The 26,307-nt window shown below is 39.1% G+C and overlaps 2 protein-coding genes across 14 annotated transcripts in view; one reads left to right on the top strand and one right to left on the bottom strand.

The window, feature by feature from the left end:
• Positions 1-18,386, bottom strand: part of prpf40a (PRP40 pre-mRNA processing factor 40 homolog A) — a 69,938-nt gene extending 51,552 nt beyond the window's left edge. Inside the window, exons 1-10 of one of the 7 annotated variants that reach the window (XM_043693760.1) lie at positions 18,152-18,365; positions 11,418-11,485; positions 11,113-11,190; positions 10,881-11,021; positions 10,667-10,750; positions 7,975-8,011; positions 7,098-7,120; positions 2,275-2,352; positions 1,033-1,143; positions 336-456 (exon numbers count right to left, since the gene is read on the bottom strand). In XM_043693760.1, coding sequence (XP_043549695.1) covers positions 336-456; positions 1,033-1,143; positions 2,275-2,352; positions 7,098-7,120; positions 7,975-8,011; positions 10,667-10,750; positions 10,881-11,021; positions 11,113-11,130 — 613 coding nt within the window. In that variant the 5' untranslated portion in view covers positions 11,131-11,190; positions 11,418-11,485; positions 18,152-18,365. Of the gene's footprint in view, positions 1-335; positions 457-1,032; positions 1,144-2,274; positions 2,353-7,097; positions 7,121-7,974; positions 8,012-10,666; positions 10,751-10,880; positions 11,022-11,112; positions 11,191-11,417; positions 11,486-18,151 lie in introns of all 7 variants that reach the window. The other 6 variants (XM_043693759.1, XM_043693765.1, XM_043693761.1 and 3 more) reach the window with 6 other exon arrangements.
• Positions 18,387-18,573: 187 nt separating this feature from the next.
• Positions 18,574-26,307, top strand: part of arl6ip6 (ADP-ribosylation factor-like 6 interacting protein 6) — a 139,754-nt gene continuing 132,020 nt past the window's right edge. Inside the window, exons 1-4 of one of the 7 annotated variants that reach the window (XM_043693769.1) lie at positions 18,581-19,128; positions 19,224-19,277; positions 19,363-19,495; positions 21,072-21,332. In XM_043693769.1, coding sequence (XP_043549704.1) covers positions 18,819-19,128; positions 19,224-19,277; positions 19,363-19,495; positions 21,072-21,153 — 579 coding nt within the window. In that variant the 5' untranslated portion in view covers positions 18,581-18,818 and the 3' untranslated portion in view covers positions 21,154-21,332. Of the gene's footprint in view, positions 19,129-19,223; positions 19,278-19,362; positions 19,496-21,071; positions 21,333-26,307 lie in introns of those variants that run through there. The other 6 variants (XM_043693768.1, XM_043693770.1, XM_043693771.1 and 3 more) reach the window with 6 other exon arrangements.

Raw genomic sequence — 26,307 nt, forward strand, 5'->3', positions numbered from 1 at the left:
TAATTCTATGACCAGTAAAAATTCAAAATTTAACGACAAGAAATCAGAAAATATAGTAATTTAAAAGAAAATACAGGACAGCACTCTGGAACAGTAAACAAATTCCAAAGATGAGTGTTGAATTCCTGAATAAAGAAGAAATATTTTAATCAGGCTCAGGTTTTCAGTATTTTACTTGAAACACTAATTTTCAATAGGCCAATCATGTCTGTTAACCTGCAAATGAAATTTTAGTTAATTGTTTTTTTAATCAAAAGCACAATATCACTAAAATTAGTTTTTATTTATTTTTTAAATGTGCTATTGCTTCCCATAGAAACTATTAACAAATTTACCTTCCAATTCCTCTAATTCCTTTGGTTTCGTCCATCGAGACTCTTTTGTTTGAGAATTATAATAATACGGTTTCCCAGTGTCTGATTTGTATTCTTTCCAAGGGCACTTTGATAATAATTGCTTAAAATATAAAAACATACTTATATTAGTTATATCATACAATGGTTAGTCACTTAATGTTATAAAAGACATTCTCCTCACTTGACCCAAAGACGTAAGTTCCAGTCTCTCCACACAGGCGGAGTTGGTTTAAGTTAAACTAACTAAACAGCTACTGTTAGTAATGATGGTTACGAAACTACTAGATTGTCATACAAACTCACCAGGTTAACTATTATGCCTCAAGGAAGGAAACCTGCCATCCTTACTCAGCAAGTCTCGTAAGTCACCTCTGATCCACAGCAATATGATTGGGTCTTAAGTGCCCTACAAGTCACTTTGATGTAAGAAAAACCAGTCTACCTTCATACTTTCATGGACAATTAAGGATGGGTAATAAATGCTGACCTTGCCAGCAATGCCCACATGTCATGAACCAATTAATTAAATCAAGTCTTTTTGCATGAAAGCATTATTTGTATTTAAGAATTTAAAATCTTCAGAAAAGTTATATAGAATTATGAAGATAAAGTTCATAATGTCCAATGTCAATGTCCAATTTTCCTGTTTAGATATATTCAAATCATTTCATCAAACCTCTGCATGTGATTTCAGCTCATCGGGCTTCTCCCACGTGGACTGTTTTGTCTCAGAATTGTAGAAATAGGTTCTTCCATCTGGAGATTTGTGTTCAGTCCAAACAGATTTCTGAGAAGATAATTATGATATTAGATAAAATGACAACTTTAGAAAAAAAACACTAATAGGATACATCATTAGAGCAAGTCAATATTCTGTGGCAATTGGAAACTTACACGTGAGAAACTGTAAATAAGTAAAGATTCAATAGTTTGCAAATCAGACATTTATAGAGAAACAGAAAATGCTGGAAGCAGGGCAGAGAAGTAATAGATTTACATTTCAGTTTACTGACCTTTCATCAGGATTTTCAAGGTCATTGACTTGAAATACAAACTGTCTCTCTCTTCACAGGGTATGCCTGACCTGCATAACATTTCTCCTATGTTGTTACCATTTGAAATTTCAACGTCCACTGTTTTGTTTTCACATTTACCTACAATACTGACTTTATACTACAATAACAGCACCTACCCTCTCAAAATCATTTTCAAGACCTAGCAAAAGAGCACAAATGCAAATTCCTTTACATTACTCATTTTGCAATTTTGTAGCTTGACCAAAGCATCTGCTGATGGAGCAAGAAAGAAAGCTTTGCAGCTGCTCCAAACAGCAACATATTTAATGCACAAAGATAAGCAAAACAATAAAGACTACCAGCAGTCTGCATATACAGTACTAGCCTTGGCTCCACAGTATCATTCACATATGAGCTTGGTTGTAAGTTTTAGGCCTTTTCCTGTCAAGGCTTGAGTACATATTCAGAGACTTCAGTTGCAGGATTACTGCATCATAGGAAATATCAGCATACAGATGATACAAAAGACATCATATCAGTCGAAGATGTGGAAGAATTCTTCTGATGTTTTGTCAATACTTAATCAACCTTACTAACAACAGATTAGCTAGTACTTGTTGTGACATTTATGCTACATTTGCCTAAAACAGCAAATTTACCTCAAAAGTAACATATTGGCTGGACAGGGCTTTGGGCTATATTAAGTACAAGTATACCTTTATAGTTCTTTTTCCATCATCCAATTTCTAAGCCAAATTGTAGTTCAATTAATTTAACCAAATTTTTAAATAAACAGGTAAAAGCTTGTATTTATTTGCATTTTAATAAACCATAATTAAAATTTTAAATGGAATTTGGAAACGTGAAGTTACTGATAATTCAAGTATGTCACAGCTGGATACCTTTTTGGGCTGCTCTTCTCCAGAAGATTCATTAGTAGCAGAAATTTGCTGAACGCTAGAAACTGTAGGATTTGTAACCTGAAAAACATCAGTTCCTTAGGCTTTCCGATAAAATAAAAAGATCCTTTCAAAAATATTCTGTATTGCATAATTTGTGAACCTAGAAACTAAAATTCAATCTCTCTTTTTTCACAAAAAGGTAAAACTTAAATGATAAAGAGCAAAGAATTATATTAAATTTGGTACTACACTAATTATCTTGAGTTTCACAATTAGCCTAATATTTCATAGACTGTGTTTCAATCTTATATTGAATCACATATTTGAGTAGTGTAGAAAAATGAAATAACTAAGATGGGAATATTAAAGCATAAAATTACTAATTAACAAAAAAAAAGACTACACAACATCTAATAAATGCTATCTTCGAAGCATTTTGATGAACAAGACAACAGTGAATGTACTAAGACAAGAAATATTAATAGGGAACCCAAAAGAGATGCTAAATTATCATTTCTTTTAAGCTTTATCAGTAAATTACTATTTTTGAAATAACAAAATATTTCTTGTAGTATGCTCGCAGACACATCAATTTATAAGAATAGAACAAACAGTAATTGCTGAAAAATAGAGAAGGCATGTCAGAAAGGCAAGGTTACATTGATCATGGGAGACTTCAATATGCAGGTGGACTGGGTAAATAATGTTGTTAGTGGATCTAAAGAAAGGGAATTCATGGAATGCTTACAGGATGGCTTTTTGGAACAGCTTGTCATGGAGCCCACAAGAGAGCAGGCTATTCTGGACCTAGTGCTTTGCAATGAACCAGACTCTATAAAAGATCTTAAAGTAAGGGAACCCTTAGGAAGTAGCGACCATAATATGATAGAGTTCAGTCTGCAGTTTGAAAGGGAGAAGGCAAAATCGGATGTAATGGTGTTACAGTTGAATAAAGGTAATTATGAGGGCATGAGAGAGGAACTGACTAAAATAGACTGGAAGCAAAGGCTAACCGGGAAGACGGTAGAGCAAAAATGGCAGGAGTTTGTAGGTATAATTGAGGACACTGTACAGAGGTTCATTCCCAAGAAAAGAAAGATTAACCGGGGAGGGATTAGACAACCTTGGCTGACAAAGGAAGTCAGGAAATGTATTAAAGAAAAAGAGAGATCCTATAAAGTGGCTAAGAACAGTGGGAAATCAGAAGATTGGGAGGGATACAAAAGCAAACAGAGGATAACAAAGAGTGTAATAAGAAATGAGAGGATCAAATATGAAGGTAGGCTAGCCAATAATATTAGAAATAATAGTAAAAGTTTCTTTCAGGACATAAGAAACAAACGACAGGCAAAAGTAGACATTGGGCCACTTCAAACTGATGCAGGAAGCCTAGTGATGCGAGATAAGGAAATAGCAGGAGAACTTAACAAGTACTTTGCGTCAGTATTCACAGTGGAAGACATGAGTAATATCACAAAAATTAAAGGGTGTCACGGGGCTGAGTTGAGTATGGTTGCCATTACGAAAGAGACAGTGCTAGAAAAGTTAAAAAGTCTTAAAATTGATAAATCTCCTGGCCCCGATGGGATACACCCTAGAGTTCTGAGAGAGGTGGCTGAGGAAATAGCAGAGGCATTGGTTGAGATCTTTCAAGAGTCACTGGAGTCAGGAAAGGTCCCGGATGATTGGAAGATGGCTGTTGTAACCCCCTTGCTCAAGAAAGGATCAAGGCAAAAGATGGAAAATTATAGGCCAATCAGCTTAACCTCGGTGGTTGGTAAAATTCTAGAATCCATCATTAAGGATGAGGTTTCTAAATTCTTGGAAGAGCAGAGTCTGATTAGAACAAGTCAACATGGAGTTAGTAAAGGGAGGACAGGCCTGACAAACCTGTTGGAATTTTTTGAAGAGGTAACAAGTAGGGTAGATCAGGGAAACCCAGTGGATGTGGTCTATCTAGACTTTCAAAAGGCCTTTGAAAAGGTGCCACACGGGAGGCTGCTGAGCAAGGTGAGGGCCCATGGTGTTCGAGGTGAGCTGCTGGGATGGACTGAGGATTGGCTGTCTAACAGAAGGCAGAGAGTGGGGATAAAAGGTTCTTTTTCAGAATGGCAGCCGGTGACAAGCGGTGTCCCGCAGGGTTCGGTGCTGGGGCCACAGCTGTTCGCAATATATATTAATGATTTGGATGAGGGAACCGGGGGAATTCTAGCAAAGTTTGCCGATGATACGAAGTTAGGTGGACAGGCAGGTAGTACAGAGGAAGTGGGGAGGCTACAGAAGGATCTAGACAGGTTGGGAGAGTGGTCCAGAAAATGGCTGATGGAATTTAACGTGAGCAAGTGCGAGGTCTTGCACTTTGGCAAAAAGAATAAAAACATAGACTACTTTCTAAAATGGTGAGAAAATTAATAAAGCCAAAGCACAAAGGGATCTGGGAATGCTAGTCGAGGATTCTCTAAAGGTAAACATGCAGGTTGAGTCCGTGATTAAGAAAGCGAATGCAATGTTGTCTCAAGAGGGTTGGAATATAAAAACAGAGATGTACTACTAAGACTTTATAAACCTCTGGTTAGGCCCCATTTGGAGTACTGTGTCCAGTTTTGGTCCCCACACCTCAGGAAGGACATACTGGCACTGGAACGTGTCCAGCGGAGATTCACACGGATGATCCCTGGAATGACAGGTCTAACATATGAGGAATGGCTGAGGATACTGGGATTGTATTCGTTGGAGTTTAGAAGATTAAGGGGAGACTTAATAGAGACGTACAAAATAATGCATGGCTTGGAAAAGGTGGATGCTAGGAAATTGTTTCAGTTAAACGAGGAGACTAGGACCTGTGGACACAGCCTTAGAATTAGAGGGGGTCATTTCAGAACAGAAATGCGGAGATATTTCTTCAGCCAGAGAGTGGTGGGCCTGTGGTATTCATTGCCACGGAGTGCAGTGGAAGCCGGGATGCTAAATGTCTTCAAGGCCGAGATTGATAGATTCTTGTTGTCTCGAGGAATTAAGGGCTACGGGGAGAACGCTGGTAAGTGGAGCTGAAATGCGCATCAGCCATGATTGAATGGCGGAGTGGACTTGATGGGCCGAATGGCCTTACTTCCACTCCTATGTCTTATGGTCTTATGGTCTTAGGTCTGCCAGCATCTGTGGAGATAAATCAGAGTTAACATTTTGGGTCAAGTGATCTTTCCTCAGAGTACTCAATCGGAAACGTTAACTGTAATTTCTCTCCACAGATGCTGTCAGATCTGCTGAGCTTTTTCAGCAATTTCTGTTCTTGCTTCTGATTTATAGCATCTGCAGTTGTGGATATAGGTTTGCTCGCAGAGCTGGAAGCTTCATTTCCAGACGTTTGTCACCCTACTAGGTAACACCTTCAGTGGGCCTCAGACGAAGCACTGTACATGATCCCTGCTTTCTATTTATATGTTTAGGCTTCTTTGGGTTGGTGTTGTCATTTCCTGCTCTTTTTTTCACGAGGTGGTAGATGGGGTCCAAGTCAATGTGTTTGTTGATGGAGTTCCGGTTGGGATGCCATGCTTCTGGAATTCTCGTGTGTGTCTCTGTTTGGCCTGTTCTAAGATGGATGTGTTGTCCCAGTCGAAGTGGTGTCCTTCCTTATCTGTATGTAAGGATCCTGGTGAGAGAGGGTCATGTCGTTTTGTGGCTAGTTTTTGTTCATGTATCCTCGTGGCTAGTTTTCTGCCTGTTTGTCCAATATAGTGCTTGTTGCAGTTCTTGCACGGTATTTTGTAAATGACATTAGTTTTGCTTTGTGTCTGTATAGGGTCTTTCAAGTTCATTAGCTGCTGTTTTAGTGTGTTAGTGGGTTTGTGGGCTACCATGATGCCAAGGGGTCTGAGTAGTCTGGCAGTCGTTTCTGAGATGTCTTTGAAGTAGGGGAGAGTGGCTAGGCTTTCTGGACGTGTTTTGACAAACCCACCAACACACTAAAACGCTTCTAACGAACTTGAAAGACCCTATACATACGTACAGTGTGGAAACAGGCCCTTCGGCGGGTGGACTTGTTGGGCTGAAGTGCCTGTTTCCACACTAAGTAATCTAATCATCTAAATCATCCTAAAGAAACCCAAACATATAAATATAAAGCAGAAATCATGTACAGTGCTCCGCCTGAGGTCCACTGAAGATGCTACCTAGTAGGTGCCGAAACGTTTGGAAATGAAACTCCCAGCTCAGTGAGCAAACGTACATCCAGAACCTCAACCTGAGCTACAAATCTCAAAACTCGCTAATCCGCAGTTCTTTTGCTTTTAATTTAGAAGCATGTACTGCCCCATAATGAATAGTATATGTGTACTGCTGTGTTCTGTGAAACTCATGTGTATCACTAAGATCGAAAGATCTAATATCTGTGTTTTCTTGGGGTCAATTAAAAGCTAATTACTTTGATGCAGGTCTTTCAGTCAATGAGTGGCTTAAAATAAGTAAATGGCTGGAATTTACATGCCTGATGTGTCTCAAAATGTATGATGGACATGATTAATAATATATGCCTTATACTGCTTCCAAAACAATACCAGTAAATTAAGTGAATGCATTTTTCCACATTATGGAAAAATTAACTGCTTTCCCAAAGCATATTTCGAACAGAACAGTGAAACCCTTTACGTTACGACAGTTATACTAATCAAACCGCAGGTATCTTGGTTAAGTGAAAGATGACATGAGAAAAAACAATTGGTATTGACAGAGTGTAACATTTTTTCATGAACTAAACAATGGTTGGGAAAAGCAGAAGGAATTTAAAGAAGGTTACAGGAAAACAGCAGCCATGCGTAGCCACTCACCTGAACTATAGTGGCTGGGGATGCTGGAAAAAAAAAGGTGACGAAAAATCAGAATAAACATTGGCTTGTTTAAGATCAATTTTACACTACGTTGTGTAAGGAAGCAATGCATCTAAACAAAGCATTTTCAGACCAAGTATTTTGAAAATATTATCTCAATTGTCTTCCATTTCGCATCTCCTGCACTGAAGAATATTACAGCAGTATTGTTTTCCAATGCTGCTATAAAACTGTTCTCAACTAGAACATAATACCAATTCCTTAAAACATACAACAGTACTTTGTTACATTTAAAGTTTTTAAAATTTTTAGCAAAGATTGTGAGGATTTGTACCTTTAAAAGCAAAAAAGCTCTAACGAATTGCTTATTATAAATGTATTTTTAAAAAATCTATTCTATCTCAGAAAATAGGGAACATCTATCCTGAGAATATACTTACTATACAGCAAACCTTTTATTAACTGGCACCTTTGGGACGGGGGGGGGGGGGGGGGGGGAGGCATTTGAGCAAAAGGTCCACATAATCAATGTAAAAATTACACACTAAGCAATCACTGTTGTACTTTACTTCAAGCAGAAATTACTTTGCCTTAAATAGAACCTTCTTGTGTGTACCCTCAACTGACTGCATGAACATCAGAGATCACAATAATACAGTAAACTTGCAGTATTTCAGGTAAGTAATTTTTGCTGGTTTATTGAGTGCACTTGTTTAAACAAAGGTTGCTGTATTTCTATTTAAATCTTGCATACATGTTAATATGATAACATGGAGTTACCTAACATAATGGAAATGAAATGCCATCTTTTGACAATTTTTTTGTTCTTTAAAAAAATACTCATGAGCAAAGAAAATATTCAAGTAAGCACACTTGCCTGATGTTACTTCTGTCACCGTGGTGCTAACCCCTGGCTGTTGAAGGAAAAAAAGGAATTATGAGCATAGGAATTAGGAGCAAAAGCAGGCCATCCAGTCCTTTGAATCTGCTCCATCACTCAAAAGGCCATGGCTGATCTACCATAACTCCAACTGTCTGCACTATTCTCTTATCCTTAAGAATCGAAAATCTATCAATCTTGGTATTGAATATATCCACTGACCGAGCCTCTATAGCCCTCTGGAAGCAGAGAATTCCGAAGATTCACAACTTTTGGAGAGACGAAATTCCACCTTATTTCAGTCCAAGATTGCTGTCCCCTTATTCTGGCATTCACACCTAGTTCTAGACTAGTCAGTCAATGGGAAATATCATCCCAGCATCAATCCTATCAAATCAGAGCATGTGCTTTAATAAGATAAATCCTCTTCTTAAATTCTAGGGCGTATGCACCTAGTTTATTCCATCTCTTGTGACTGGACAAGAAATTGGTCTAGTAAACTTTCAGAGGGCTCTTGTAGTGTGGTGGTAGAATTCCTACCTCAGAACCAGGAAGAAGTTCAAGAGGTGTGCAATAACATCTCTGAACAGGCTGATTAGAAAATTTCTAGTGAATTTTCATCAAACTCTTTCTCCCAAGTGAAGTATATCCTTCCTTAAGGAAGGAGACCAAAACTGCACACAGTAACATCAGTTGCGGTGTCATCAAGGATCTATTACATTTGCAGTCATATACCAGGTCTTATGTTAACATCCATTGCATGTCATCTGCTTTGTTAAATACTGCTGTACCTGCACAATAATTCATGTGCCAGAAGAATCAGACCCCACATATTATTTCCCAGCTCATACCATTAAAAGTAGAAACTTTTTTCATTTTTTTATTCCAGTGAGGATAAATGCATCATCCCACGTGATATTGTCCTCCTTACTCATTTAACCAGTCTATTTCCCTTTGCAGCCTCTGTGTGCTTACAACTTATTTTGCTGTTAGCTTTGCATCATCCAAGTTGGATACATTATACTTAGTAGGCTTATTTAAGCCGTTGATATGGATTTTAAACGCTTGAGGCTCAAGCATGATCTTTTACAGTACCCAACTAGTTACAGTTGCTGTTCCCTAAATTTCAATCACACGTGTTTTAACTATATGACAACTTTACAATTTCAAAGAAAACATGTATTATAAATCCATAATGAACAGTTCATAGAATACTCCATTACATACAATGCCAAAAAGAAATAGATATGGGAGGGGAGGTATATAATGGAACAGAAATACCAACAGTTAAATGCAAAAGAAACAAGAAAAAGAGAATGACTGCAAAGAGTTAGGAGGAAGAGAAGCAAAGAAAAAGTGACCACTGCTAGAGAAGCTTTGATTTGTTTTTAAGAAGTGCAATGCTGGAAGCTGTTCTCTAGTTTTTGCATATAGGGAATAAATTTCAGGTATCACATCACAGAAAGCTCTTGCTTGGTGGAAATACAGGCATGGCAGGAGGAGGGGGAGAGGAGGAATGGTTGGGGTGGGGGATACCATGTGTTGGAACAGATGGATAAAACTTTCACCGGGGAAGAGGAAAGAGAGAGTGCGCTAAACAAAGTGAGAGGACAGTCCCTTCTTGCAGGTATAGAAGTATCTTTACACAGGATGCTTGCTCATAGTAGCAGGCCACATCAAATAAAACAGACCATTGTCAAATAAAAACTTAGGATTTCCAGAGATTAGAGTTGAAAAATAAACCAAAAGCTTTCAAATAAATATTTTAAGGGAAGACTGTACAAAACTGTATACACATATTGGCTAGGTACCACCAAGACTTTGCTTGTTTTTGCTGGTGAAATAAAGGAAACAACAGGTCATCTAAAGTGCTGTTGGTAGTATTTTCCACAAATCATCAGTTACTTAACAAGAACTAGCAAGAATATTTTGTAGAGGTTTGCTTCCTAAGCTGTAATGGAAACTTTTTAAAAAAAACAATGCTTGTTTCATTACAACTTATTTATTCTAATTATTAATTCTCAAAACAAAATTATGCCACATGTAATATAAGAGAAAAGATGCAGTTTATGCCGCATATGGTACACAAACCATGCAAAAAGAGGTTCACTTATTGGCAGTGAACACAAATCTCTGTACAGTCATTAACAGAATTCGCTATTTCTAGAGGACTCAACTGCAGAGCTTGAAATAATAGGTGTATGAGTACTGAAATGGTATTAGCGGGAAGCTTTTACTCAGAGCATTTTCACAATGCCACAAAGCATCCCTACTGCCAACAATGGTTCCAAATCTTTTCGAGCTCACTTAAAACGTACCCTGAAGATGTACTGTTTCTGCAAAAGAACATTTGCAAAGAGTCAGATGAATCTACGGCCATACTATAGTTGGTGACAATTCCACAGAACACTATAACGAGTAACTTTAGAGTTCTTCAAAAGATAAACAACTAAGAAAGTGACAGTAATTCAACGGAGACTAGAAATAACCACTCATTTTGTTACCGATATTTATAAAGGATATCAACAAACACCGCAAAAATAAAAAAAGCAAAATACTACAGTGCTGGAAATCTGAAATAAACGAAAGATCATCAACCTGAAACATTAAGTCTTGTTTGTCTCTGCACAGATGCTGAGCATTTCCAGCATTCTCTGTTTTTATTACCACAAAAATAAAGATGTTTTACCGGAGGTGCACTTGCTTGTATGGGAGCAGTTGGCATACGAGACATCATCATTCCTGTCATCATGGGAGGCATCATTCCAGGCATCTTCAAAATAAAAAAATAGATAGAAGAAATGGAAGATTTATATTTAGGCCGTGATCCAAACGAATGATTGAATTTGTAGACCAATGATAACATACCATAGGTTGATTCATTATGCCATAAGAAAAGTTACCTGTCCCATTGGTGGTCCAGCCATTGGAGGAATCATTGGTGGCATCATACCTGGTGGCAAAGGTGGCATATTTGGTGGTCTCTGGCCAATAGGTGGCATGCCCATAGGTGGAAACGGTGGAGGCATACCAGGCGGTCCCATCTTAAGAAAATGGCATTGATATATTTCATCAATAATATTATAAAAGGCAAAAAAAGACCTGCAGCTAACACCACCTTGCATCATTACTTACAAATGGTGGTGGAATCATGGGAGGGGCATTTCCAAAAGATGTTGGTTGTCCTGGTCCATTTGATGTATCTGATGTTGACTAATATAAAACAGAACAAGACCAATTATGCACATTTATATCAAATATAAATCAACATAGCATGAGTTTTAAGCCATAAGTTACATATTATGTCAGCAACTCTTTAAAAATAAAAATCAGTTTCACTGCATTATGTTCAATAATATCAGTTTGGATCCATAGGTACATTGCTATCACATTAACAATAATGAGCATTTTAACTTGCAATCAGTCTGCAGTTAGCTTACTGTGTAACATGTCCACTGTAATCCAAAATGGTAGTCTAATGACTGGCTCAAAGAGGACTGCAGTCAACCTGTGTTTTGGGTATAAAACAGAATCACAAAAGACACTTTCAAAGCATCCAACTGCTGAAACAATGTAAAGCAATCCAAACATGATATTTTCTATAGTCTGTGCTCATTATGATTCAACATCAATTGTTTCTCTTGCCACAAATGCTACCTGATGAGTATTTCAAGCATTTTCTGTTTCTATTTCAGATTTCCAGCATTTTATGTTTCTATTTCAGATTTCCAGCACTCTGAGTATTTTGCTTTGACGTAAAACTACAGTCCTATTACCGAGTCTGCGACTTAGACTATTAAAGAACAACCAGTACACAAATGAAGTAGTGGAGTCCAGCAATCATAAACAGATATTGAGCTAAATGTTTCAAACTCTAGATTGAAAACCTGTTCGTGTTTGAGGATCAAATTCGGATGTGGTGTAATGTTTCATCTGTTTAAATGTCAGGAGACTTAAATGAGCCGTCTGAAAAATCAAACCACTGAAGATCTTGTTCGGTATGTGATCACAGGATAGTCACCAGCAACAATACAAGAAAGTGGAAAACACCAAAATTCGGAAAATGTTAAACCTTTCACCTGGACTTGCAATTACTCATCATGTACTCTGCATCACCTCCTTTGTTAATTGTGTATTAACTGTGTTTAATGTTTACAGTTGGTGGGCATTCATATAAACAGACACAAAATAAAACCTTAGTTGTTGGATTAAGAGATATAAGAAACGCTGTAAATAAAATTATGAAGAGTATAAGGTTGGCTTCAGTTCTTCCCATCACCAACCAGCTTTCTAGAATGAAACAATCTTTAGGATAGTCTTAAGTCCCAAAGATTTTGGTCACCCCTCCTAATCTTTTCTTCTTTGGGGTGTTTTTATTTCATATTATGCCTCTAAAGTACCTTGGCATTTTTTCTGTATTCTGGGCATTAATAAACCACACAAAGTACTGTAAGTTTTGCAAAGTACTGTATTCTGATGTGTATAAAACAACAAACGTTTTAAATAAAAATACACAAACACAACACGACTTTTGATCTAGTAACAATGACTTACTTTGACCAACTGTCAATAGTCAAATTAAATAGCATATTCAAAAAGCTTAAATAATTTTTTTTTTGTTTTACTGAAAAACATTGTAAACTGTAACTGACAATTAGGTGGAGATTGAATATATACTTTTACATTGATTAAAAAAATCCTTCTATCACTAAACAAATAGCCATCAGACTAAAGATTAGAACTTTCCAAACTTGTGCAATATTGTAATTTATATCAGTACATTAGATTAGAATAACTGCTTTGCTTTGAGATGCATCAGCACTAAAATTAAGCTATGAAAAACTGGTTACTAATTTCCATTTAACTCTCATTAGTAATCAAAACATTATTCTAAAATTGATAACTTTCTAATTACGCAGTTCAATTAATCAAAATAAGCCTTTTCAACTAGTCTTGTGTTCGGCGAATGTTGAGAACACAAACCAATGCCAAATTGCCCAATGAAGATTTGTGTGCTTGGAAGCCAACTAAATTGCCTTGGTAACAATTCCAAAGTATGCATGCCCCTCATCCACGCAGCAGAAAGTCCAAAATTAACTTGCCAGATTTACTGAAACTACATTCAATTGCCTCCAGTGCAATAGACCCGTGAGAACTGACAGAGTTCACCAATATATTAGGACCTTAGGAGGATTTGTCAATCTGAAATGCGAACTTACATACATGGAGAGAGAAAACCGAAGATTAATAATTTTGTAGGGACTTCACTGAAAAGTAATCAAGAAATGAAAAGAAATGGAACCCACGAGATCTAAGTAAATTCTTCGAAAGCTCAGGAAAGACTGGAGCATCATTAAGAGAAAGTTAAACAGAAGTGAACAAACTAATTAAATAGGTAAGAATCACTTAAGATATCCTGAAAAAAAATCAAACATTGCATTTATTAATGTTGATTAAAGCCAAATTGTAAAGGATAATGGACCCAAGATGACCAAAAGTTAAATACTGACAGTGAGCTGAACCAGAGTTAAAAATAGATCAGCTGAAGATAATAAAAGTTAAAAAGCATTGCAGTGATTATCAAAATGATAAGGACTACAAACTCCAAATGTTCAGGAGAAGACATTGGCAACATGTCTTCAAAGAAGTAAGTTGGGAGAAGTTATAAAATATTATATTTTTAAATTCATTCACAGGATGAGGGCATTTATTGCCTATCCCATCCCTAATTGTTAAGAGTCAACGAAATTGCTATGGGTCTGGAGTCACATTTAGGTCAGACCAGGTAAGGATGGCAGTTTCCTTCCATAAAGGACATGAGTGAGCCAGACAGGTTTTCCCAACAATCGACAGTGGAATCATGGTCATCGTTAGATGTTTACTTCCAGATTTTACTGAGTTCAAAATTTACCATCTGCCATGCCGTGATTCGAACCTGGGTCCCCAGGACATTATCTGGGTCTCTGGATTAACAGCCTAGCGATAATACCATTAGGCCATCACCTCCCATATTTGAAATTCAACTCTGGACAGGCTAAAACTCAAAAAGTAACAATGAATTGGCAAAATGTTATAAAATCATTTACACTTATCAAAACTTTTCCAAACCACATCAAGTTGGCTGAGACAGTAAAAAGCCTGCCAGGTGAAGCTAACTATGGAAGAACCAAGCCAGGTCACTGGTCAAACAACAGGTAAAACTATGAAAATGTGTTGTTACCTATTGCAAAGTAACTGTGGATCCAAAAAAAACATAACTCACAATATTATCTGAATTTTGATAAACCTGGTGCAGCAGCAATTTAAGAGCCCAAATAATTAAAAGGGCTAATAGAGAATGGACCTTTGTAAGGAGGCTTGAATGCTAAGAAAATACATTATCAGTCAATCTATCATTATCAGGAAGCCCTAGTATCAGGAATCGACTTAGTGAATCTCCACTAACTGTCTCCACGAAGTATACCCCTCAAGAGGGATCTTGTGGTAGAGATTTAGAGTTGCTACCTCTAAGTCAGGAGGCTCATGTTCAAGTTGCAACTGCTCCCCAAGTGTGTAACAACAATCCCAAACAGGTGGTTTAAAAAATATCTAGCCTCAAGTAAGGAATCAAAACTGTTGCTGCTCTCCAAGTATGGACTCATCCTAGTCATATTAAGTCTTCTCTGCTTTCACACGTAACCCCCTTGCAAAAAACACTAACATTCCATTTGCCTTTTTAATTAATCATAGGACCAGCCTAACATTTTGTGATTAATGGACAAGAAGACCCATGTTCTAAAGCTGTACATATAACTGCTGGAGATCAGAAGTCATAATGATGGTGTTAAAACATTTAAGGTTCTAAAAAGACTATACTGAAGGATAGATTTTGAAAGGGGTGCTTTCCCATCTTGGGCAATCTATAACTGTGGGGGTGGGTCAACATTTCTAAATCAGTGCATTCCGATTTAAGACAGAGATGAAGCATTTTTTTTCCTATATCAAATGGTTATGAATCCTTGGAATTCTCCATCCCAAACAACAGAGGCATTTGGCTATTTTGGGCTGAGTTAGCCAGGGTTTCACATGAATACAATAAAAATTGAAAGTCTCCTCAGAGTTTGGATGCTATAACAATTAGAGCACTGGATATAGATTTCTATGAAATAAGGCTATAACTAGATATGCAGCAAAGGTAGGAAAATGAGCTGAAATGCAGATTCAATGAAATACTGGAACAAATCTGAGGGACTAAATGTGCTACTATCTGCTCTTCAAGACACTCCGAAGTGCTTTGTAGTCAATTGATATCTTGAGAAACATAATTACTGTTTAAATGTAGAAAAATATGGCAGCCATTTTGCCCACAGCAAGGTCAAATTAATAGCCAAATTTGAATGATCAGATTTGTCGTGTGGTTGCTTAAGAAATGAATACTGGCAAGGACACTGTTATTCTTCAAACATTTCCACTGAAATCTTTACATTAATCAGAGATGTCAAATGATGAATGATGAATGATGAAGAATCAGAAAATTTTTGAAGCTTTCAATTTTATTATGAAGAAACCATAGAGGGATTACAAACTAGTTGTGTTCTCCATACTCAATCATGACAACTAAAGACAGCTAATGTAGTTTACACCAACTACATTAGCCTAAGTGAGAGAATGGCTTTCAGAGTTACAAATGCAATGTTTTTCCTCAACAACTGGAATAAATAAATAGAGAAACAGGCACATAATCGTGGACCTTTATAAATCATGGAATCCCTAGTGTGGAAGCAGACCATTTGGACCATTGATCCACATCGGCTCTCTGAAGAGCACCCACCCAGAGCCACCCTACCCATGCAACCCTGCATTTACCGCAGCTAATCCAACTAACCTGCATATCCCTGGGCACTATGGGTAATTCAGTATGGCTGATTCATCTAAACCAGCACATCTTTGGACTATGGGGGTGAAACTGGAGCACCTAGAGGAAACCCACACAGACATTGGGAGGATGTGTAAACTCCACACATTCACGCAAGGCTGGAATGTAACCTGGGTTCCGGGCACTGTGAGGCAACAGTGCTAACCTCTGTGCCACCATGCTGCCCCACCTCCAGTTCAGTCACACGTATCAGATTGCATCCAGTTCTGGTCACCAAACTTTAGGCAGGATGCAAGTTGAGAGAATGCACAATGGTTCAAGGGATGAGAGATCTTATGTGTAGTGATAGGTTGGAGAAGCTGGGATTGTTCTCTATTACACTAAATTAAATCACTCATTTACAACTTGGAGCAAAGAGCCTCTTGTTGTCACAAGACTATAAGTGTGATGGGTGGAAATTAGCAAAGCACCAATTTAGGTCATTTATTATGTGGATGACTTCTTTTTATAAAACATTGAACTACCTCCAACCACTTTGTCAAGATATCAAAACCATAATACTATTTAAGAATGAATTGCATGTTGCAATGAGGAAATTTTAGATCTATCTTGGATGGATGTTCAGTTAAATAACCTTCCTGTTCTGTATCACTTTAAGAGAGATACAGCATAAATGCACATAGTAACACAACTTGTCTTGCATTTATACTTTTTTAAAAAATGACAGTGCTCTGCATGGAAAAATATTGGGCAATATCTTAACAGATCTGGTTGTTTCATTGGACTGATTAATATAAACATCTAAATGCTAAAGTAGCAATATTACAGCACCCTGATTTTATGTAGTACATGTAATATAGCAAGCAACCCTAAAGCCACAAGTGCAAGCTTATCAGACAAAAATGAACATCAAGTTAAAGGTAGACGTTAGGACCAGAGATCAAACAGTTCGGTTTTGAAAACAAGGGTGGCAAAGTGGCTCAGTGATTAGCATTGTTGCCTCACAGTGCCAGAGACCAGGGTTCAATTCCACCCTCAGGCAAGTGTGTAATTTACATATTCTCCCCAGTGAATACATGGGTTTCCCCAGATGGTCCAATTTTCTTCCACAATCCTAAAACGTGCAGGTGGATTGGCAATGCTAAATTGCCTATACTATCCAAGAATATGTGGGCTATGTGGATTAGCCATGGTGAATGCGGAGTTACAGGGTAGGGGGATGGGTCTGGATAGGATGTTCTTCAAAGGATCAGTGTTGACTCAGTGGGCCAAATGACCTGCTTCCACATTGTAGGAATTCTATGAAGTGCTATGATTCTACGATCTAAGGCAGTGAGAGGTGAAAAAGCAAACAGAAGAAATTCCAAAGCACTGAGCCCAGGCAGTTGAGAAAGCAGATGCCAATGACTGGGCAAAATAAGTGGGTTGGCAATATATATTATAAACATTCATTCATGTGTATGCAATATATCTAGCTGCACATTTATCTCCAATAGTATGATTCACGCAAATGTACGTCCTAATTATATGTTTGTTCAGTGCAATACAATAAGTTGGAGTATGCATGAAAATTATTTTGCAACAGTAAACTCAATAAAACCATATCGGAAGTTCCCATACATTTCTTGTTGCCAGTAGATTCATTACTGCATTTTCAAAAATTAATTTTAAATATGTTTAATCAGAATTTACCACTGAGCAATCAGGATAGTACGATCAACACATTTTCCTTTTGCACGAATCTAATATCACCTGGCTTCTTTTAGTCACTTTGAGGGAATGATGGGGCACGCCATGTTGTTAACGTGTGTATTTTCATTTAATGCACGACAGACGGCTGAGAACACATTCTAGATTTCTGTACAACAGTGTAATCCTGATCGATGTAAACCAATTGCGACTTTCATCCTCCCAGCCGATTCGTCCATTCATTCATAATTGCACGGAAACACTTTGACGCTTTTTAAACTCGGAAGCACCGCGCCACCACCGGTTCCGCCAAGAAGAATGGACGCACCGTGTGATCGGTGAAGTTCCTCCGCGGTTTCCAAACGCCCGCCCGCCCTCCATCCATCCATCCAACCAGCCAACCAACCATCCATCCATCCATCAGGCCATCATCCAGCCGCCTCTCATAACACGCGCCCATCTTGCAGAGGTCGCTGTGCGGCCCAGTCACAGAGAGGAAGCCCGGTCGCCGGTGGCGGCAGCCATCCCCGCCCAGTCATGGAGGCAGGGCTCGGGAAAGGCGAACCTCTCTCACCACGGACTCGACAGCAATAAAAGGGCGTCTCAGTTCGCTGCTGTTCCCGCACTCACCATGTTTCTCGTCTCCGATCCGCTCCGGCGCGGCCCACACGACCCGCAGTAACAGCGGCACGCGATTCGACTGGCTCAGCCCAGCAAAGGGGCAAGGGTCAAAGGTGATAGGCTCGTCGACCGCACGCACTGAGTGATAGCCCTCTTCACCTATCGGACGCAGAGAATTGTTTAACCCCGCCCTCGCACTTGGTGACCACGCCGTTAACTAATAAAATGATGGATATAATTCATCCCCACTCCTTCGTACTGGATGATAGCGCCATTCACCAGACAATAGAACCTCTTCACGCAGAGTGACAGACAATTAGCCAATCAGATACTATAGAGTGATTTCTCCGCCCATCACCCTGAGTGACAGCAATATAAACCTATCAGGCACGAGACCTGCCATTCATTCCCACCCTTTTCACAGAGTGACAATACGCCTCACCAACCATATGCCGTAAACTGGACACACCTCTCCCCGCCCTCCCGGAGATCGTATCTTGATTGGATCAAAGCAAAAGGATGGCGGTGGGACTTTTTCACCTTTCGGTTGGTTGGACAGAGAGTTGGAGAGAGAGGGGGAGGCGGGAAAGCGATTCCGGTTGTCGGCGGGAGTATTTGTCCCGTTTATGTGCGAGAGGGATCCGCTGCTCCTTGCTGGTAGTTCGGGCGATAATAGATGCCGCGGTTCTTGAAGCGGGACGGGATGTTCTCGACGCCCGCCGGCCTCTGGTCAGATGGAGGGGAGCTGATGGTGTGTGAGCCGGGAGGCGTCGAGACGCCTGGCGTTCGTTCACAGACAGACTCCGCGAAGGAGGCCGTGGCCCTGCAGAGTCACGGCACGAGGCCAAGCCGGTTACTGTCTCCCACCGTCTACAGCAACCCCCGGAGTAAGAAGTGGCCGGCCCGACTCTGCTCAATGCTGTGTTGTATCGTTGTGATATCGTTCATTGCCTTTCTTCTCGCGGTCATGTATTTAATCTTCAAAGGTACTTGGTGGCTCTTCAGCTGGCTCTTGGGGAAACTTTTGCAACTTTGCTAACTGTTCAACTTTCATTTAAAATGACCTGAATTGTGGTTGCAGATTTGCGCTGGGACAGAGAAAACAGTGAGGATGGCGTTAAGACTGGCATTTTAGGTAATGTATCTTCTGAAGTTGCCGTTCGTTTTAAATATGCCGCCCGTGTTTATGTTACTTTCTATAACTGAGCTTTTTTTTTCAGGCCTTTGGAGTTCGTTGGTTTTGGCTTTGATGGCTGGTTTGTCGTGTTGTAGTTTCTCGTGGACATTGACGTATTTTGATTCATTTGAACCCGGAATGTTTCCACCGACGCCCCTGTCGCCTGCTCGATTTAGGTAAATTCTGGTTTCTAGTACCAAACCGAACTTTATATTTTCTTGTGGGTAAAACTTAGCAGACGTAAATGATGTGTAAAGTTGAGGACAACTGGAGGCAGAACGTAATCGGAGATGCGAACACCCTGATGATATTGCAGGATAAATCAGAATTTTCTCTGACATTGCGTTTGTTTCTTGTACACGTGTGTTTATTGAATTGGGTTGATGTCTTGTTTGATCCTGAGCACAGCATTTCATTTTCACAGTTTACTATCGAGACTGTTAGCATCTCTGGTATGGCTTGCTCTGCCTTGTTTTGCTCCACTCCTAACCTACTTCGCTCTCGTGAGTTCACTATTTCCAGGCTGAATCCTCTATTTGCAAGCTACTCTGGACCTTTCTTTTCAAAGTCGAATCCTCATTCTCAATCACAAATATCATCCTTACTGCATGCAATTGGCCACTTCGCCCCCAAATTTTGAATTGAAAGCCCTTGTCAACGTTTACAAATCTTTATCCTTGACTTATTCTGACCTCAAGAATAGCTGTATGTGCATGCCAAAATGAATGCTTTATTGACATCCTCCTTCCCTTCATTCTATCTTTTAGTCTTTGAACTTTCAGTTGTCTGGGATCAGCTACCTAGGATTTTCTGAATGACTTCCCTTGATTCCTTTTATTTCTGTTGCTAAGCATGTTTCTGTTTGTTGCAAAAGCTTTTAAATATTTAAGTGTCCTTTCTAAAGTGCATTTTGTGAATTCAATGTCAAATGTTTGAAATGTGATACTGTAGGGAAACTTGGGGATCCATGACTGATGCAAAAAATCAGTCAAATATTAAGTGATTCGATTTTCAGGTGCTAGTATCCTGATTGCTGACTCTGAAACCACAAGTTGTTTAGTTCTCAAATAAAATCAAAATACTGCGGATGCTGGAAACTTTGAAATTTTTAAAAAAGTGTTGAAGGAACTCAGCAAGTCTGGGAGCATGTGTGGAGAGAAAAACTGTTAACGTTTTGGTCCAATATGACTCTTCTTCCTATCTACATATATTTTGAATCTATTACTTGAACAGATCAGAAAATGTGATGGGCACTTTCTGTAGAATTATCAACTCTCACAGAGAAAAGTATGCTGAATATATATCTTAGTTAATATTTAAACTTTTGTTCATCTTGGTTTGTCGATCTCTGGCACAAGATATGTCCAATTCTTTAAGTAAAGATAATACCAGGTCCATTTTAAAAAATAATCATTGTGATACCGAAAGACTCACTACAGTTAAAATAAATAAATGAATTAATACATCATTGTAGTAATATGCACTACATTTCATACGATCAGAGCATTAACTTAGAGATGTGGAGGAAACAAGTGGAGAGATAGATGTTACATGAGTGAAATAATTCCTTAAATTCTGGAATGTGAGGGGCATTTGAGAATTTTTGAAAAATCTGCAGTTAATGCTGCACAGTAGTTTGTTTCCAATTTCTGTTGCCAGAAAGCAAATAAAAATTACTTTGTTCCAAGTTATGTGTGCAGCTTCAAAATTAGAACAGTTGAATAACAAGTGAACTTACCATTGTGTGCCAAGGGCACACATTGTTTTTTGCTCAAATGCAGGACAAGCTCCACCTGGAGAGCCAAGCTTATTCTCATTTTCATCTGAAATGTGACCTAAACAGTACTTGTAGGTTCTGCTTCCAGGATCCTTTATGAAAGAACATTCTGGAGCCAAATATCCACCTGCATTTGCTTGGTATTTTTTGAAAGAAAAACTATTGCCACACCCAGTTTGTTGTTTTGATGTTCTTGAATATTTGTGTGTTTATTTTTAACTTGTCAACCAATTAAATTGGATCTGCCTGATCAAAATCTGTCTTGCCTCAATCTGATTGCCTCAAACCTTATTTTCCAATATAAATCTTTGCAAATCTGCAATTTTTATAAATCTTATCTGCATTGGTTTTCTATGCCTCTTCAAGACCAATAGGACACAAGAGCAGAATTAGCCATTGTGTCTGTTCCAACATTCCATTGTGGCTGATATGTTTCTCAACCATTCTCTTACCTTCTTCCCTTAACCCTGTTATGCTCTTACTAATCAAGAACCTATCTATCTTTGTCTCAAAGACACCCAATGACTTGGTCTCCACAGCCCTCTCTGGCAATGAGTTTCATATTTCTTCCGGGTAAAGAAATTCCTCTTCATCTTAGTCCCTTCGTTCTGAGGCTATCCCTTTGGGTCCTAGTCTCTCTTAGTAATAAAAACATCTTCTCCACATCCACCCTATCCAGGCCCCTCATTATTCTGCAAGTTTCAGTCAGATCCTTCCCATCCTTCTAAACTCCATCGAGTGCAGACCCAGAGTCTTCAACCACTCCTCATATGATAAGCCTTTTCAATTGTCTCTAGCATCTCTGGACCCGCTCTAATGTCAGCACATCCTCCCCTTAGATATGGGGCCCAATCTGCTAAATATTCTGAAACAGTCTCAGCAGTACATTTCTGTTGTTGTATTCTAGCCCTTTTGAAGTGAATACCAACATATCATTTGTCTTCTAACTACCTGCATGTTTACTTTAAGAGGATACCGAATAAAATTCTCAAGTCCCTTTGTGTTTCAGATTTCGAAAGCCTTTCCTATTTAGAAAATAGTCCGGCCGCTATTCCTACCAAAGCTCATAAACTGACACCTTCCCACGTTGTACTCCGTCTGCCACTTCTTTGCCCACTCTCCTAGCCTGACCAAGTCCTGCAGCCTCATTACTTCCTCAACACCGCCTGTTCCTCTACCTAGCTTTGTGTCATCAGCAAACCTAGCAATAACGCCCCCAGTTCCTTCATCCAGATCATTAATGCATAACATGAATAGTTGTGTTCCCAACTGTGGAATCTCACTAGTCTCTGACTTCCATCCTGAGAAAAATCCCATTGATCCCTTCTGTCTGCCTTCTGCCAATCAGTCAATCCTTGATCCTGTCAATATGTTACCCCAATATGGGCTTATTCAGCAGCTTCCTAGATGGCACCTTGTCAAAGGCCTTCTGGAAATCCAAATACATGGCTACCTTTTATCTAACTTGCTCATTACCTCAGAATCAGTTACACAGCATAGAAACAGACCCTTTGATCCAACTCATCCACGCCGAACAGATATCCTAAACTGATCCACTTCCATCTGCCAGCGTTTGGCAAATATTTGTCTAAACCTATATCTATTCATGTACCCATCCAGATACATTTTAAGTGTTGAAATTGTACCAGCCTCCACCATCACCTCTAACAGCTTGTCCCATACACACGCCACCCACCCTCTGCGTAAAAGGTTGCCTTCAGGTTCCTTTTAAATCTTTCCCCTCTCGCCTTAAACCTATGCCCTCTAGTTTGGGCTGCCCTCCCCTGGGAAAACAACTTCAGCTATTCACTCTCTCTATGCCCCTCATGATCTTATAGACCTCTATAGGATCACTCCTCAGCCTCTGCTCCAAGGAATTCTAACCGATTTGTCAAGCATGACCTACTTTTGAAACCATGCTGACTCAGACCTATTTTACGATGCACTTCCAAGTTCCATGTATTCTCATCATTAGTAATGGACTTTAAAATCTTACCAATGACCAAGGCCAGGCTAACTGACCTATAGTTTCCTGTCTTCTGCCTCCCTCCCTACCTAAACCAGGGATGTTACTTTAGCCATTTTCCAGTCTTCTGGGACCCTCTCTGACTTCAGTGATTCTTTCGAAGATCACAACCAATGCTTCTGTTATCTGCTGTAGAACTACTGGTTATAATCATATATAACCATATATGACCAGTCCATCTGGTCTGTGTGATTTATCCACCTTCAGAACTTTCTCCTTCACATTAAGCTTGCTAATCAAGTCTGCCTCATCACACATCACCAAATCCAGCATTGCCTGTTTCCAAGTACCACAAGCTGCTCCAAAAAAATTCGTCCTGTAGACAATCCACAAATTTCTTAAGATCTGCTCCCAAGCTGATTTTCTTAGTCCACCTGTGTATTGAAGACCCAATGATTGCTTATTGTAATAATGTCTTTCTTAAAATCCTGATTTATTTTCTTCCCCACATCCTGACCACTGTTGGGAGACCTGTACACAACTCCCATCAGAGTCTTTTTTCCTTTGTGGTCCCCCATTCTGTCCCCACAGATTCTATTTCTTCCTACTCTATATTACTTCTGCCTATAATTTTAATTTCATTTCTTACTAACAAGACAATCCCACCCCCTTTCCCATCTGCATGTTCTTTCAATGGAATGTGTATCCTTGGATATTCAGTGCCCAGTTTAGATTAAAGCCACATCTCTGTGATGCTCACATCATTGTACCTGTCAATTTCAATCTGTGCTACAAGCTCATTTACCTTGTTTCCCATACTGCATGCATTTAAGTACAACACTCTCAGTCTTGTGTTGACTGCCCCTCTTCTCTTCTCATAACTGTCCCCTTTACATAGCTGTCCCCTTTGAATGGCTCCCTGTGTCACAGTGCTATGGTCAGTTTGCTCATCCTCCCTACAGCCTTCATTCACCCACACAGGGAGCAAGAATCTCAAACCTGTTAGACCAAGCTCAAGGGCTGAGGCTTCTTTGACACTATCCTTCTACCTACCTTCTTCATAGTCACACCTTCCTGTCCTTGGGCACTCCCAAATTTGTGAATCTTAGTTAATGTTAGGGGTGCCTCCTGGAACAGTGTCTAGGAAACTAATCCCACCCCCACCATACACACTTCCTCAAGCAACCAACACCAGCTACAGATGTAGTCACTATGAATTACAGTGGGTCCACAAGCATCCCCATTATGCCTGGCATGGCATCTCTAATTTAGTTACTTTGTTCTTAATTTGTTTTCAAGTGGAATGTCAGCATTGGTTAGGCCAATTACTGTAGTACTTCCGATTATTTTGTTTAATAACTTGTGAGCCCGTATTTCATCAGCAGCCATATCAAGTTTTACTCCTGTTTCTTGAAATTTATCTCTCAAACATTTTAATCATTGCATTTGTCCTGTGCTTATTCTTCCCCTGAAATGTTCATCCCAACCACAACAAGCATTATTTTAGTTACAATGGGTATTGCTTCATGCAAATGTTTGCTGTGATGGGAAGAAAGATCTGCAATCACTCCTTCGAAGATGTTAATAAATTCTGGAGATTATGCCATGAAAAGTAGTCCTTTATTGGAGAAATTAAAAGAACAAGTTTTGGGTTTAATAACTGCAAGACTATTCGATTAATGGGATGTACTGCGGGCTATAAAAGCATTACTGTTTTTTCTCATGTACAAAATTTCTATTTGTGAAAGTTTCATTTTGGGTTCAAGAGTATTATCCTGCTTGCAATTGGGCCTGCACTTTTTTTGCTCCCTTCTAATTAATTACATAATAATGAGCTCCCAGTAATAGCATTTTTAAAATGCTTGCATTCACGGTCATAAACTGGTCTTTGAAATGGAAAGTACCTGTGTACTTTGTGAAATATTAATTAAAACAGTTTACACATTCTGAAAGGTGATACGTTACTGAAGCCACAGAAGTTACTGAAACCGCAATGGAGCAATAAAGGGCAATACCATAAATTGTAGATTTTTCAAAAAGCAGTTTTGACAATGAAAATGCGTATCTGGGTGAAGCCGTAATGAAGTAGCCAGCATGGATTTCAAAAGGCGCTTCCAAGCTGGACTTGTCTTGAGAATGTAATCAATGTGACCGATAAGGAACTGCAGTTGCTATATTCTACCTGCTGTATTCTATACTCATATTTGTTGAAGTGGAAATTATTAACAGTAACAGTTTGATTGAATAGATCAATATGGAGGAAGTGTAGTATAGGGATATGAGAAGAGGTTATTTAAATCAATTATTTGTTCATATTGCAGTTAACTCTTGAAAAAACAGGTTGGGCTGAACTGTAACAAAGTTGAAACCTTATATTGAGGTCACAAAATGCCATAATAGTCATTAAAGAAAAATCAGCCACTGAAGGCACAATGGTGACATGGGTGCTAAGACATTGTTATGGGATACATGTGTAGATATTACAGTGAATGCCGTTGACATCATTGCTACTGTATGCATTATGCACTTGTTGGGATTGTGCTGTCACACTTCATGTTTGGCATTCCTTGCTGCTCAAAAGGAACTGAATGGCATTTCACCTGTGTGGACAACAATGTGCCAGTGAATTAAACGTCAGTCTTTATTTGATGGTAATGAGAATATAAATCAGAGCCTATAGCAGGAAATATGAAAAGACAACACATGCACCATCTGTTGGCCTCTCCTTAAAAGACCTTGTCAAGCAGATTAGCTGGGGTCTCTGCCAATTGCAAAATTGATGTGCTGCTTGTTCGAGTATGGCCTTGATAATGTGATAAGGAGCAGACAGAGTACTCATGATGCCTCATTTGATTTGAGTATCAGAGCAAAGCTGATATCCTTGGGCAGGGATCAGTGCAGTGCATTCGATTTTCATGACTTATCAAAATGATTGAACACAAAATAGTTCCTGACAGCCCTGGAGCATCTGAGGAGCAGGAGAATTGAAGTTTCGGGCATAAGCCCTTCATCAGGAATGGCTTCCTGATGAAGGGCTTATACCCAAAATGTCTATTCTCCTGCTCCTTGGATGCTGCCTGACTGGCTGTGCTTTTCCAGCACCACACTCTCGACTCTGATCTCCAGCATCTGCAGTCTTCGCTTTCTCCGAGCTCTGGCATCTAGTAGAGCTGCAGCAAGTTATGTGACTACTTCATATTTCTCCTGGTCATCCTCATTTGAGGTGGTTCTCAGTGACTCTGTGT

This window comes from Chiloscyllium plagiosum, chromosome 7 (genome assembly GCF_004010195.1).
Source record: "Chiloscyllium plagiosum isolate BGI_BamShark_2017 chromosome 7, ASM401019v2, whole genome shotgun sequence".
NCBI classification, from domain to species: Eukaryota; Metazoa; Chordata; class Chondrichthyes; order Orectolobiformes; family Hemiscylliidae; genus Chiloscyllium; species Chiloscyllium plagiosum.